This window comes from Peromyscus eremicus, chromosome 3 (assembly GCF_949786415.1).
Source record: "Peromyscus eremicus chromosome 3, PerEre_H2_v1, whole genome shotgun sequence".
Taxonomy (NCBI): domain Eukaryota; kingdom Metazoa; phylum Chordata; class Mammalia; order Rodentia; family Cricetidae; genus Peromyscus; species Peromyscus eremicus.
Genome location: NC_081418.1, coordinates 28,043,920 through 28,060,085, shown reverse-complemented (window position 1 = coordinate 28,060,085; position 16,166 = coordinate 28,043,920). Strand labels below are relative to the sequence as shown.

Sequence of the window (16,166 nt, the reverse complement as noted above, 5' to 3'; positions counted from 1 at the left end):
TTTGTAAGCAATATAAGTCTCTGTGTTTACTTGGTTGGGTCTGAGCAGCTGTGGGACTGGTGGGTGAGAGAGATTTGTCCTTACTGTGGGCCAGGCAGGAAAACTCTAGCTACACAGCAGTGAACCACAGTTGTGGAGGTAGGATTCAGATTTAAGTTTCACAGTGATTCCAGAGTCTGGATCACCCTGAAGTGAACTTCAAAAGAGAAACTGTTACCTTGCTTTTCAGACAAAATTGTTTCAGCTAACAATTGCTTAAACTCTTCTTGATGGACACAAAACAATGTATGATTATTAAACCATTAGCCAGTCAGTTTGTACAGTTGATAATGTTCTATGAGTTTGGAAGTCTTAAGGTTATTTTTCCCAACTGTAACATAAAGTTCTGATAGACAGTGCTCTGCTGATTCACAGTCCTCCAACCCTGCTCTTCTGAGGATTCTATGGCTATGTGATGGTCTAAGTGTAACAATTCTGGAATGTCAAGAAACAGAGTAACTGGACTCCTTTTTAAAATCTCAATGTTTTCCCAAAATATTAGAGAAAAATGATAAACACACGCTACAATCATATTAATTTATATTAGTTTTAATAGTAGGTAATGGTTGAAGCCCTACAATTAATATATAGCTCATTTCCCCAAACACAGGGGTTCTATTTGACATTACCAGGTTAGCTTCCCAAGTCTTTCAAACCTTGGCAGTTCTAACCTGAGTTCCCTGCTGTAAAGCCCTTCTTCTGCTAAAACATGCCTCCTCTGGCATCCCTCATCAGCTGGAAAAGACACCATAATTTCATACTGTTCTATGCACTCACTGCTCTAAGAACATCTAAAGAAAATTAGTACACAGAACCTCAAGCCATGTTTACTAGTTTTTAGAATGGTTAGAAAATAATACTGATGAGTGGAGGCACTGCGTCCCCATTGGTGGACATTAGGTAATTTAGTTAAGTGACTGCAGACCTGGGACAAGGTACCTGGTACATTCTCGGGTCATTTCCCATATGACTACTTTTCAGCACTTCTTCCCTGGCCACTCTGTCTAAATGTTCATCTGTTCTGGATGTTTTCTTCAATCCAATCTGAAGAGATTTTTCAATTTAGATAGAACATTAGTGTCCTGGCAAGCATATTCTGAGAAGCAGCAGATTAGAACATTAAAGAGTAATAATCAAATTATATCTTAAATGAAGATTATTCAGTTTCTTTAAGCCTATGTCAAAGACACAAATAAGTTCTAAAAACCTCTGTTAACTGTGTAACTTTAAAAGTCCATGAGAACAGAATGTTGGGAAATGTTTTTCTACTTTTAAATGATAGCTTTAACTTCATTCTTTTTCACTGCTAGTCATACAAATAAACATTGGGGAAATGTTTTATCAAGACTCAAGTCAACACAAAGAATCATTAACTAACTGAGCAGCTTATCATGGAGCAGGGAAAGCAATTCAGTGTTAATCCTTTGCTCCTTCATGCTGAGTTTCTGGAGCAAATACAGGACACCAAGAAACGTGTTAGGAGTTAAGTACAATCTGATAATTCATGAGTAGATTTTACAACCTTGGTGTGAATACACAATTTTCAGTGGTTGTCCTTATAAATATTATATGTATACTTTTTTACATGAAAATAAATGGCTTTTTATTAAAATTATTAAAATAATGTCTTTTATTCTTCTATGTTCAGGAATAACTTTTAACTGCTAACTAATTTTTTAAGAGCTAAAGAGATGGCTTGGTTGATAAAGTGCCTGACATGACAGGAAGACTTACTTGGGTTTTGGTCCCCAATTCACACATAAAAAGCCAAGGTACAGGCTGGGGTGATGGCTCAGTGGATAAGGTATGAGGGCTCGCTCTGCAAGCATGATGACCTGAGTTCAAATCCCAGAACCAACTTCAAAAGCCCAATATGGTTACATATGTCTGTAACACCAGTGCTATGGGAGGTGGAGGCAGGAGGATGGCTGGGGTATACTGGTCACTAGCATACCTCCAGGTTCAGTTAAAGAAATTTTCTCAAGGGAATATTCTAGAGAGTGATAGTGCAGGGTACTTGATGTCCATCTCTGGCCTCCAAGTGTGCATATGATTGTAAACACACACAAACACAGAAATACAGCATATGCACATGCTTATGCACACACACACACACACACACACACACACACACACACACACACACGCACATAGAGAGCTGGGCATGGTGATGCATTGCTTATTTGTAACCCCACCCATCATTGGGCAGTCAGAGTAGAACTAGGTGGATCCCTGGAACTCACTGACAAGCCAACCTAGCAGAATCAACGAGCTCTATGTTCAGTGAGACCCAGTCTCAAATACATACACACACACACACACACACACACACACACATATATCTATATATATATATATATACACATAAACACATTTATATGTGTTTGGGAATGTGTATATATGTGTATATATGTATGTATGTATATATATGGAAGAGTGAGATTAATAAAGATACTAGAAATGGCCCTTTGACCTTCATGTGCATGTATACACATGTGCACAGACACACACACACATATGCCTTGACACCTGCACACATTCACATGCAAATACATATAGTATGTATATATACATACATACCAACACACAAAAATATTAGGATACAGTGTAAGTCTACTATGAATATTTAACTAAATAAATGTTATTTAATGGTATTCTGCACATTTCTAGTGTTACTTACAAAAGCAACAAAAGTTTGGTAGACATATATGTATCATTCATAGTCTATTAAGTTGTCATTCAACATTTGAACTGAAATACTTCTATGTACTTTCCACTTTTTAATCTTAATATTTACATTTTGAAAAAGTGTCATACACACACAGCCATAATAACTGTGTTGCACAGAAGAATCTATACTAAAAGAGTCAATTCTCCACCAGTCCTGACTTTTTATTCCTAATTTCCTCCCCTAGAAGACAGATCAAATGTCTGAAGTATCATTCAGAGATCTATGTCTTCTCTTATAGTCAGCCAAACAAAATATAGTGTTATGTATATTAAAACCACCTACTAGTGTAATACTCATCTTGCATATGTTTGTGTGATCAGAGATGCATCAATTATACACTTTGTCCAAATACCAAATTCTAAAATCTAAAACAAAAGTATTTAGTTAAGATTAAGACACAAGACAAATATATCTGCTAATGGATACAGGCATTCTCTATGTCTCTGTCTCTGTCTCTCTCTCTCTGATTATAGAGTGAGAAAGAGTTATAATTTATAATTTTCCTACTGATTTATCTAGATTGTATATATTTTTGAAGTCTGAAATTGTTTTTTAGTTTTCTAGTCAAAGACTCAAAACTTGTCAAGTAGACTATTTCTAAGACTTATGAATTAAATGGAATTACATGCACTATAGGCTGGGTTCTTACTTGATCTTGTTTATCATGTATAGTGTTCAATCTCAACATCAAAATCTACTAACTAAACAAATAAATCTATTTTAATATAACACATGCTAGTTCCTTAACCAATTCTGCAACAACTCAAAATGCTATATATCAATCTTTCTTATTTATACTTTCTAAATTAATTATACCCAGTAATCCTCTATGCATTTAATTATTTACAAGATATTTTCTATGAATAAAACAATTGCAAGCAACCTTTTTTTTTTCTCTTGAGACAGACTCTATGTAGTGCTGGTCTAGAATTCACTATGTACTAGGCTGATTTTTGAACTCACAGAGATCCACCTGCCTCTGCTTCTGCCTCATGAGTGCTTGGATTAAAGGTGTGGGCTATCATGGCAGAGTTTATTCTGGAACAAATATATAATATTTAAATTTAAGTAATTGAAAGAATTTTGGAATATTAATCTCCAAATAAAAACTATTTTGGTATTTGAACAATAATTCTGCTTGGTGGTTATTGCTTATATTTTTTTCTATTGCTGTTATATTTAAACCTTGGATCATGACGTAAAAAGCAGTATGTTATGTTTGTTCATGCACATTGTTAATTGAAATCTTACATCTTAAATAACTTACACATTTATAAAATAAGTGGAGTGAAATAAAACTTTCACCATACCTTTCTGTCCATATAGAGTACTAAAAGATTTCAAGACTCCCAGTGCATGCTTGAAACTGTGGATAGCACCAAAACCTATAATTTGATGCCTTTCCCACCTCAACTAAGTAGTTATCACTCATTATTGCTGTAAGTTTTGCTGCGTGAGCTGTGATAGGAAAATTACCTATCAGAGTTTCATAGATAGAACATTAATTTTCATAGTAAATCTTAGCAACATTACAATATGACTTTTACGACTTATTAGGACAAGTTTCAGCTTTTTTTTTTTTTTTCACTTAGAGGAGACAACTCGCTCCTCCCCTTCAGCATTTTTGAATCACCAACATCACATCTCTTGTGTGTTAGGGTCATTAATAATTACAATAAGGGTGTAGAAAACACAAGTACTAGGAACTCACAACAACAAATCTGATACTGAGGAGGGATGAGTGAACAAAGGATCGGTAGTGTGGATGTGGACACTACGTAGATATGCTTGACAAGGTATGGCAAACAGAGGTAGGGTGAAATAGGATGCTGCGAAATTTCATCATACCACTCCAGATGCTGAACAATTTAAAATTATTAATTCTTTCTGGTGTTCTCTATTTAATATTATTTAGAATGCAGCTAACTTCAAGTTACTAAAATTAAGAAAAATAAAATTTTGAATAAAGTCAAAGTCGCCCTGTGAATATATTGAATTCCAAAAGTAAATTTTATCTGATGTTAAAAACCTATCAAAATGGAAAATACCTGCACAGTTTGTTCTTGCTAAAGAGTAGGCTATGGCATCAGTTCATTATACAACCCTGATAAATAAAATTATTCATTTAGATGCATATTGTTCATATGTTAAATAGCTTTATAATCAGAATAGTTGAGATTGATTTACAAGTTCATTAATTTTATTTGGTTTAAGTTACCTGCTGTCACTGGCTCTATATACAACCCATGTACATATTTGGAGATGTTAATTTAGTACCTATTTTATATTAAAATCCATTATTATAATATTATTTATTACTTAAATGCTTAAAATTTAAAAGAGTTCATGTTAAAATGATGAGATACATAACTTTAGAGAAAAAGTTCTACAAATCTCTTCTGTCAAAATTACAAAGTGCTATTTCTGATTTTTATATACATTTTACATAGTTTCAGAAGTTATAATTTAAATTAGCCAGATGAAGTTGTGTTAAATCATTGAAATAAATAAATTATGCCATACTTTTTGAAGACATAATGAGAACATCATCCATCATTGTACAATAATTCCATTTGGTTCTCATGTGATTACTCTTCATGGCCAATCAATCAACAAACCAAAAGTTCAGTGCAAGGTGAACTGAAAAACTGATAATGAAAGTATTAAAATTATTTTACCTGAAATAAAGAGTAGCTAAGACAGATGACTTAGGGCTTATACTAGCCCACAATTGCTTCTTTACTTTTTTTTCACTCTGATTTTAGATTTCCACCATATTAGTACTATGATATCATAGTTGCCCCTCAGAATGTATGCCTGGTAGACACCAAAGTCTGTCATGCTGGAGATAGATAGATAGATAGATAGATAGATAGATAGATAGATAGATAGATAGATGGATGGATGGATGGATAGATAGATAGATAGATAGATAGATAGATAGATAGATAGATAGATAGATAGATAGATAGATAGATAGATTTATACATATTCTGAACACATCCTTGAAAGTAACACTTAATGCCATGCTAATATTACACAAATAGTTACTAGACTATATTTTAGTGGCAAATGCTGAGAAATAAATCTGTACATGCTCAGCACAAACCAGTTTTTATCCCAATGTATTTTATTATAGTTGGTTGACTCCATGGCTATAGAATCCTAGGTCTCAATACCTACAGTTTAGAGAAGTGGAACATTCATTTCCTATGGCTGGTTGGTATTAAACAAATTCAGCCTGTGTTTGAATGATGGGTCTTAAAAATGATAGTTTTCACTTTCAATAATTAGTGACAATATGAAGAGGACTGCAGTTTCTGCTCATGATGTGGTATCATCGACAGCAGTGGTCACAGCAACCACTGAGGTTGAGGCCCACAATTGTTCAATTTCATTACGTCTCTTTCATCAGTGAGGAATATTTTTGTGGCTTCATGCTTTGTTCTTAACTATAAATTTTCTAAGCAGATGTTGTTGCTTGTGCTTGTAACACCAGCATTTGCAAGGCTAAGGCAGAAGGATTGCTCCTAAGTTCAAGGGTAGACTGAGTGAGTTTTAAGCCACTATGGACTACAGAGTAAGACCCTGTCTCAATAAAGACAAAGTAAATAAATAAGGAAATTTTCTGCCCAAACTAAGCTTTGTTCTTAGAATCCTTATTTTCCTGAATTCCTTCACTGTGTACATTTTAGGTTCCCTAGGTCCTCTGAAAAATAAAAGTAGAAAAAAAATGTGAAAAATAATTCTATACCAAACGAGCTCAGAAATAAGAGAAATTTTCATTTGAAAATGACTGGGATGATTATAAAATAATAAATTGCCTTGCTTAATGAGAATTTGGCTGAAGTTGGAAAAATGCAGCTAAAAATTATTTTAAATAATAAACTTTCTTAAAGAATTTTAAAGAGAATACTACAGTAAAATTATGATAAATCATAAAATGTTTTACTTTTGAGGAGATTCTAAATGGAGACTTTTTAAAAAAACTTTTATTAAATTAATAAATATAAGGAGATAAACTAATCGTTTCTATTTGGGTATAGTTTCTATCAACAAATAATTGTTATCAAGAAAATCCATGATTGCATTGAATTAATTTATAAATATCCTCTGTGATTCTTACTTTTTCGTTTGTCCTCTGATAATATTATTTTTCTAAAGAACCATAATTAGTGAATGGAATGTTTATTTTTCTATGATGATACTGAAGTTTATCCCACTTCTTTCTAGAATAAGTCTGAAAACTGGGCCTATGCCCAGATTTTCTTTCAATAAATAAACTTTGTCTTCTTGGTTCCCTAGGAATGCTCTACACAAGTGAATTAGATCTCAAATTAAATGAAAGAGGGAAATCTGGGGAAAGGTAGATAAAAGGAATAGTAATTTGATAAATAAAGGAAAGTGTGCATTATAATATTATTACTTTTATTGGCCATCAAACAATGGTCGTGTGCAATGTAAATACTGGATTTTGCTTGTCTAACTTCATATTAAATTGTTCTTGCCTTTTCTGGGTGTGTCCTACAGTCAGTTAAGTGTGTGACCAACACTAGTATAAGATAAACTCCTCTGTGACAGATACAGTGAACCTGAACTAAAGTTCACTTGTATAAATGAACTTTGTCACAACAAAATCCAAATGCAAATTAGAACATCCATTCACAAAAATTAATGATACTTGACTTTTACTTGAATTGGGAAATTTAGCCATTGTTTATCTTTCTTTCTTAAACTTCTTTCTCCCAGGTTGAGAATAGTGTACATATATAACTACATTAGAGTACACTCAGATGTCGCTTATATAGAAAACCAAATTAGAATATGGCCCATAGCATTTAAAACTATAATTTACATTGTCTGTAGAGCAAATTGGGGAAATGCTATTATTGCAATTCCATGACATAGGTTGGGCTTCCTCCACCACAGAGCTTGCAAATGCTCTATAGATAACACAGAGCTTGTCTAGTGTTTGTGCCACTGAACCTGTGTTTTGTGTTTTCATCAGCTGTCCACAAAACTCATTATCAGCTCCTGGTAAATGGAGTACTGCCACCCTTCCTAAGCCATCAACTTCCCTGCAGAGCTCCCTATGTATCCAATGGTACTTGAATTGTTTTGCCTCATACATTACTCTTGCCCATAAAACTAACTGACTTGCATTTAATATTTAACAAAATACTTGAGATAGTTTTACTACACACTTGAAAGCAGTGTGTAGTAGAATTTCTGAGAATATAGCAAGTGTGTCATGTGACCATCATAGCAGTCATGCTTCCGCTATTAACTTGAATGACATAAGCCAAAATACCTCAAGGCGTAAGGTATATATCTACAAGAGCATGAAACAGTAGAAAGTGCAAAAGCCATAATGAAGTAGTTGCAGCATATCCTCTATACCTTGAGGCAGCGACTGGACAGGAAGGGCGGCTTGGCCTGGTGGGATGGAGATGAGGCCCTGACGCTGAAGGCTGAGCAGATGTTGCTGCTGCTGCAGTTGCTGCATTTGGAGAAGCTGCTGCTGGAAGACAAGCTGCTGGGCCGCCAACTGCTGCTGCTGTTGTTGCTGCTGCTGCTGCTGTTGCTGCTGTGGGTGCCAGAAAACCCAACCCAGTCAACAGCAGAGAACAAGGTGCACACAAACCATTCTCACACGCAGAAAGGCATGCTCCTTTCTTGGCCCAGATGTGTTCTTGATCATCCCATGGTCAAAGTCCAGAAGCCGAATGTGAGCAGCTTCTAGGGATTCAGCTACCTGCTCCTTGGAAGTTAAACAGTATCAGGGAACTAAGGAACTTGCACTAATGGGACTGAGCACAGTTTAGAGACAGAATCTAACAAAGGTTTAGATATTTAGAAACCAGTACATCACAGATGACTGGAAGTTTATTTAGACAAAAGGAATAACACTTTATGGAACTAATCAACTTCCACAATACTTTCACTTTTCTCCAACTGAGTAAGTTTGATGTGTGGAGATCCAGGGATGTGGTCTCTAGCAATCTATTAGTAAACTTGGATGGAGCTACAGGACAGGCGTATTAGATCTCTCTCCTCCTCTTTCTTTCTTTCTTTCTTTCTTTCTTTCTTTCTTTCTTTCTTTCTTTCTTTCTTTCTTTCTTTAAAATACATTAAAGGTGAAATTATGTGCAAGGCAAAAATGTGTCCTTATTATAAAGAAAAGTCTAACTTCCAGTTTTGTGAGGCATTACCAGACAAACCAGAGTTCTTTGGACTCCGGAGGGTAGGAGATGGCAGTCACACTTCAGAGGCAGACAAGCTGTGTGCAAGACCTCTGCTTTTCAGTTTGGGGAAAAGAAACTTCTGATGCGCTCACTGGAAAACAGACTGCATAATGGAGCAAGTCATGTGGATTGCCCAAAGCCTCTGAGAAATAAGGGAGCAATTTCTATTCTGTAGTTGATGGCTGTCTGAAATTCTATTCACAAATCCAAACAGAAACAAAACCTCAGGAGGTCAAAACTGTTTCCTGTACGTTTGCATAATGGGCAGCTTGAAGACAACAGCCCTGATACCTGCTGATCAATTTAACTACTTCAACATGTTTTGTTTGTATTATGTTTATATTTGATGCAGTTTGCTGACAAGCGCAAGCTAGGCCTGAGAAGCCAGCTTGTCAGTTTGATTTATGAGCATATCAAATGGTAACTTTCTACTCGCCACTCCAAACCTACCCTAGCAGTTCATTAATCAGGGGCCTGTGACTTTGAAATCTGTGCTCAACCAGTTTTTCTCTTCGTCTCCCTGCCCCCCAACAATGGGCTAAATTTGCATGCATGTTCTCTGAGCTGTACAACTGAGAAAAATAAGGGTCCCTCACCAACTTGGATTCTCAGTGAATACAAGATAATCAGTACTCTGTCCACCACACAGCTTGCTCTTTGTACACTGTGATTCATTAGTGAACATTAGACGACAGCCAGCAATGGATTGTGACTCTCAAGTCCCATGCTACAAAAAAGGAGAGCACGAGAGTCTCACTGTCACTGTTATTAAGCTCAGTAAAAAATATAGAACACTGTATCTTTGACAGCAAGAGCCTTGTTACAGGAAAATCTGAGATGATCCTCGCCTCTCAAAGCACCTTCTCAACCCCGTGCTATTATATATCAATGAGAGAACTAGATCTTGCCTCTTTTGCTTGCTTTCCAGGATGCTGCTGCTGTTGCTGCTGCTGCTGCTGTTGCTGCTGCTGCTGCTGCTGCTGTTGCTGTTGCTGCTGCTGCTGCTGCTGTTGCTGCTGCTGCTGTTGCTGCTGCTGCAAAAGCTGAAGATGTAACTGCTCTTGCTGTTTCTTGTAAAACTCTTGTAGTTGTTGCTGAATAAACCATTTTGACTTTAATAAATAAAGGCAAAAGTTTCATGTATTATAAATGTCCTAAACTCTTCTAACCTGACACATGGTAGAGTAGCCATTAAGATTCACCTCACCCCTCCCCCAAAAAAATTACATTGGATTTAAAGAGACAGCTCTACATACTTTTTTTCCCAAGGCAGCTCTGAAAATTTCCAATCCAGAATCCAAACAATCCTAAACAAAAGGTATAGAAATTCTGTATTCTAAAGGCCAGAACCAAAGTGAATATTCTAAATGACTACATCTGAAGTCCTATGACGACCTAAGAACAGGCTCCAACCCTTAGAAGCATAAACACCACCGAAGTGGAAGGAAACTGCTTAATCTATCAGAGGTCTAACATAATGTCATGCTAGAAATCTATGTAACTTATAGGCACCATCAGAGGCAACAGCAAAGTAACTAAGATCTCTGGTAAAATACATTTTCACATGGAAAGCAAATATCGAATTCTAAATCTGTTTATAGATACGCAACCCTTTAATAAGCTGCACAGTGGACTCCCTGTTTTTATTATCACACAAATGCTATGCGCTTGCTCTTTACCTGTCCAATTTTATTTAATAAGCAGATACCTCTTTTCCTAAGTAATGACTATACCTAGGAAAAGAAAGCTTAGGGTGCTACTTTCCACACGTGCTGTCGGCAAAGTGACCTTTTTCCTATTTATTGGAACTTAAGGGGGTGCTAAAGTGTTAAGGATTTAAAAAACAACAATTCTGTGGTCTCTTGGAACACTCTTGGCAAATCTAAAAGCAAATGTACCTAAGAACCTAAATAATCAAATACTGATAATCAATTACTAAATAATCAAATTCTTCTGTTTTCAACTTCGTCCTTTCTCCATTCTTGTTCTAGACTTGAGTACATTCAAAGAGAATGAGTAACTTAAATGCTCTTAGGTAGCTCTGCATGTGCAGTGTGACATTGCTGGTCTAACATGCTGCTGAGTTGCTTCTGTAAGTGGAGACCACACTATCCAATAAGCCCACTGCACTGTCAGCAGAGTGTGGACCCTCGAGCTGGACCAGAACACCAAAGCAGGTAACACACATTACCTGCTGCAGCATCACTGCCTGCTGCTGCTGGAGGAGGGCTTGGAGCTGCTGAGGAGACAGGACCTGCTGCTGGAGAATCTGCTGCATCTGCTGGGGGGTGATCACCTGGGGCGTCATCATGGCCACTGACACGGGCACCTTGCATGGAGAGAGAAGGAAAGGGCTGTCACGATCCAGTGCCTGCTTATATTGGCCCAACTGGATGACACTGTTTTCAAGTTATTTAGCACCAACAGCCCAAAATAGTATGTATTTTCTGTTGTGTAACTTTGTATTACTTTAAAAATAGTTCTCAAGAAGAAGTGGGGTTTACCAGGATCCCACTTCAAGTTCCAAATTTCAAATGCACTTGCACAAAGGAGTTGGAACTCTGGGTAATATAGGGTAATATAGCAGAAAATAAATAATTCCATGCCAGTTTTCTCAGAAGCTCATCATTGAGCATCTTTTCTATGTCTCATTGCTGTAACTGAAAGCCTTTGGAAATATTTTAAGCATGTCATTAAAATAAAAAAGTTAAACAATTAGGATATGCATATGAATAACTGATATTTATAGTTCTACACAGCATATATATAGAATATACTTATATAACATACTCATCATCCAAAATTACATGCATATTTATAGTACTTATAAGTACATATGCTGAGTGAATTGGCTGAGTAGGTAAAGTTGCTTGTTTCCCAGCCGAATTATTGGAGTTTGTTCCAGAACCCACATAAAAGAACCAACTCCCACAAATTGTTCTCTGACCTCCACATGAGTGTCATCACACACACACACACACACACACACACACACACACACACACCATAAAAAATATATAAATTAAAATGATAAAAATTGCACACAGCAATAGATATGAATAAATAAGTGTGTGTAGTAATTGATATAGGACTTTTTCTAGATATTTGATGAAAATATAGAATATAGATGAAAGTATCTGAGGAGACTAGTTCACGGAAAGACAGAATAATAAAACTAAAAGTGCGGTTTGTTCTTGAAACATTTTCATATTACAAGCAGCTAAAGTTATACTAGAGAGTCCAGAAATCTAAAGATTACTCAAAGATTCTCCATTAGATTTATAACAAAACGGGAACATTTGTTTAAAGTTTCTTTTCACTTCTTTTTTTCTCAAACTTTCTGAGAATGAACAAGGTAAAGTTGAATATAGGAGGCAGAGGAAGATACCCGGGGGAAGGAAGGACTGGAGGAAAGTAGATGAGGAGGAAAAGCACGGGGAAGACAATCCTGGAGAAAGCAAAATTTTCTGGATAAACCGGAGCAGGATAGCAGAGAAACACAGGAAGGCTTGGCCTCAGAGGAGCATGCGCAGAGCAATGCCAATCGCTCTACTGAAGGCCTTGCTCTGCACCGATCAGCATATCATCAAACAACATGTCAACTGGCCAAGCCTAGAACTTTTGAGAAAATATTCACGTTGTCTCACAGCAAAGCAAAAGTTAGCATTTATATGAAGAACTGCTGTACAACAAGTTTATGGACAATGCGTCTTTGAAAACAGAAAAAAAGATTAATAGGCACAGTTCACACTTTATTCTAATGGTCATTTTTAATGTGGTTCAAATTTTTCTAATCTGACACTTGTAAAAAAAAAATGAGAAACTATTAATGAAAAAGTGGTCGTAAGTCGAAATAAAGGGGAAGAAATGAATCCCAGGGTGAATTTCCTCTACTTCAAACAAAACAAAGTTACATTTTTAACACTAAGAAAAATCTGTATCTCCTATTTTTCCATTATGTTATGGAAATACAGATTAATTTAATTCAGTTTTATAATATATGAGAAAAACAATGGGCCAAATTAATTCAGTGATTTTCAAAAATATTTCTGAATTAACTCTATGTGAGCATACATAGGGATTATTATATATCAGTTCATCATAGTAAGTAGCATTCTTAGTGTGTGATGTCAAGTCAGCCAGTTGGAGACTAAAGAAGGAAGATCAGGAGCTCCAGGTCTTGGCCAGACCTTGTCATGATAAATAAGAGTAACTAATTACAATTATGTGTTTCAGGGTGCTTTGTTATTTAAAAAGTTAAAAAGCTCTCAGTTTAATCGCTTGTTCTTTGATAAACAAATAGAATGATTAAAATAATATATTTCCAAATACATATATGGAAAAATTCAAGCTACAAAAATGTGTCCTTTTCCAACAATGATTCACCTTATAGTCTCTTATAGTGAGGAAATTAGCAACTCGGGAGCAGAGAAAGACATGGCATAGTTTCATCTCAGGAGTGCCATTGTAGACAGACCAGATGGAAGACAACAAAAGACAGAAGGAAACAAAGCAGGATGGAAGAAGAAGAAGGGGGACACACTGGTATGGAACACACATATCTACTCACAGTTATTTTTGCATAACTATGCCCCTGCCATGGAGGTGATCTTTTCTTGAGAATCTTACTCTTTCTTTCCTGACAGTTCCTTGTTACTCTTCAGTAGTCACTTGGTTATCTCTTTTCACTTAAATGCCTATTTTTCCAAGGAAAAGTGCTCTGCACATACTGCTCACAAGTGAAATTTCTAGGGCAATTCTGTAAGTGGAGGCCTGCCATAGTGTTCCAAAGCTCACAGGTTCCAGCTGCTACATAGGACAGGACTTTGTAGTTCCATATTATTGTGACCGACTTAGTATTTGGCCAAAGTAAACTGTCTGCTGTCTCTACAATTCAAAAGCTTATTAGTCAGTCCTCTCACTATGCAGAATGGTTTAATTTTACTTTTAAGCCTCTAATGACTTGTGAGTGCCTTACAGATGGCTATGGCAGAAATGTATCTGCCACGTCATGGCCATGCTGAAGTTATACAAGCATAGTTCACATGTATGTGATGCACTCACATTTTAATCAGACTCTGGCCTTCTCTGAAAAACTACTATCTGTAATAGATGAATCGATACTAGAAAGATGAGCCAGCTAACTTACAACTAATTGAACTCTCTCCTTCCCTAAATATGTACCAAAACACATCACAAAATTCATAATAGAGGTAGGAAAATATATCTGAAGGATTTCTAATATTTAATGAAAGCTGATAGTGTCATCTAAACACACACACACACACACACACACACACACACACACACACACACACAAAATGAAACCAAACCAACCAACCATTAAACAAAGAAACCAAAACCTGTGACTATCAACTATATTTTGTATTTAGACTTCTTAATATCCTAATGTAATATATATATATATATATGTATATAGATATATAATTTTCAAAATTCAAAATGTCTGCATTTCTGTAAGTAATTTTAAGTAATACATTTTTTGTTTTATCTTTTTGACAGTTCAGTTACTATAGACTTGTGTGGTTTTGCTACCAGGAGCTACCTAGGAGTTCTCTGACACAAAAGAAGAGTGATTTCTTGAGTGCATGTAAAAATCTGGCTACTACACTATTCAACAATATTCAGATAAAAATAGTATCAGACTTAAAAAGTTCTGGATTCACACATAGATATGGATAACTCTAGAGGAATTTATGTAGCTTTTCAGTTTAGTGTGAAATTGACCAACATATTTTCTACTAGCTATAAAAATTAATGCATGCAAACATTCCAATGACTGACTAGTTCTTAGATGTGTGGCAGAGGTGAGAAAGGAATTCGTGGACACTTTCTGACAAAAAAGCAAAACAAAGTCTGATGGGCATAACTCAGTGGGTGTTCCAGTACTTGTGTTATTAGTCAAGCTCTTTGAGAGTGAAGGAAAGTAAACAGTTCGCATATATGGGGAGATTTCCCTTTTTCTCTCACCTTGTGCTTACTGTATTGGCAGGTCTAAAACTTAAAGTGATGTATCCAAAATTGAACTCCATTAATCTTTATTTTGTTATTAGATAAATTAAGCAAATTCTTAATGCTTTGATATTCATACCAACAAATACCAGATACCTGAAAATCAAGATATAGTTATGTACACCGAAATGAGCGTAGAAAAATTCTGAGGTGAGTCAAGTGTTAAATGGGAAGACATAGGCACTATTCTCCAACAGAAAGGTTATAACATTAGGCTACTTAAAAGTACATGTACAATAAACGTGTTTTCATATTCTTCCTTTTCCTCATAGAAGGGGTCACAAAGTTGTTAGGGCAGACACACTGCCAAGACCATGTCCCTCTTCAAATGAATCTAAAAAGTGAGTGTAGGTGTCATAAAAATGAATTCAAAAATTGTCTGACAAAAGCATCCTGCCTTATTACAGCCAAGTTTAATAGCAGCATCTCGGGAAGTGTTGAGTTTGCACATTAAGTGCATCACTTAATTAAACATCCCAATTATGTGTGGGTGATTGAAAAGGTTTTCAGCATGATGTCAGTACAATTCTTTAATAAATGTGCGATGGAAAATGTAGTCCCAACCTGTAGATGAGATTTACAGTGGAAACCATCATGTCTGTGTTAGAGTGTCCACTACCTACTGGCTCACAGGACCCTTTATTGTTTGTGTCAGATAACTCAGACAAAGGGAGTCTGACCTCTCTGCCTTAGCTCTTTAAAAAAAAATGTGACTACTTGTGTAATCAATGCAAAACGATATGCACATTATAGTTCTGTTCCAATCATAATAAATGAGGGTAGGTAATGTCTGATTTTGCCTTCTTGATCAATGCTTTCCTGATTTACACCTGCAGGTTACTGCCACATAAGAAATTATCACACTGAATTGACAGGTTTGGTCCAAATTCCAGGCTTGTTTGTGGGTATAATGTCCATTATAATAATAGCTTTCCAAAACCTTTCTGGTTTTGTAGTATTCAAAAGAGCTGACAATGAGCTGAGGGGTATTTGCAAGCTTTTATCAAGTACTGAGCAGAGTGTTTAAAGAGATCTGGGGTGGACAGTGCATGTTGTTATTTAATGCAGTCTCTTAGCAGCAGGGAAAGTGTGACAGGGACAGCAGAAGGAGCAGCAGA

At 36.0% G+C, this 16,166-nt stretch overlaps 1 protein-coding gene across 2 annotated transcripts in view; it reads right to left on the bottom strand.

Annotated features, from left to right (window-relative positions):
• The window catches only part of Foxp2 (forkhead box P2), a 246,314-nt gene that overhangs the window by 52,948 nt on the left and 177,200 nt on the right, over positions 1-16,166 (bottom strand). The window contains exons 3-6 of one of the 2 annotated variants that reach the window (XM_059257390.1): positions 11,207-11,344; positions 9,914-10,109; positions 9,663-9,670; positions 8,171-8,357 (exon numbers count right to left, since the gene is read on the bottom strand). In XM_059257390.1, coding sequence (XP_059113373.1) covers positions 8,171-8,357; positions 9,663-9,670; positions 9,914-10,109; positions 11,207-11,344 — 529 coding nt within the window. The remainder of the gene's footprint in view (positions 1-8,170; positions 8,358-9,662; positions 9,671-9,913; positions 10,110-11,206; positions 11,345-16,166) is intronic. The other variant, XM_059257392.1, reaches the window with a different exon arrangement.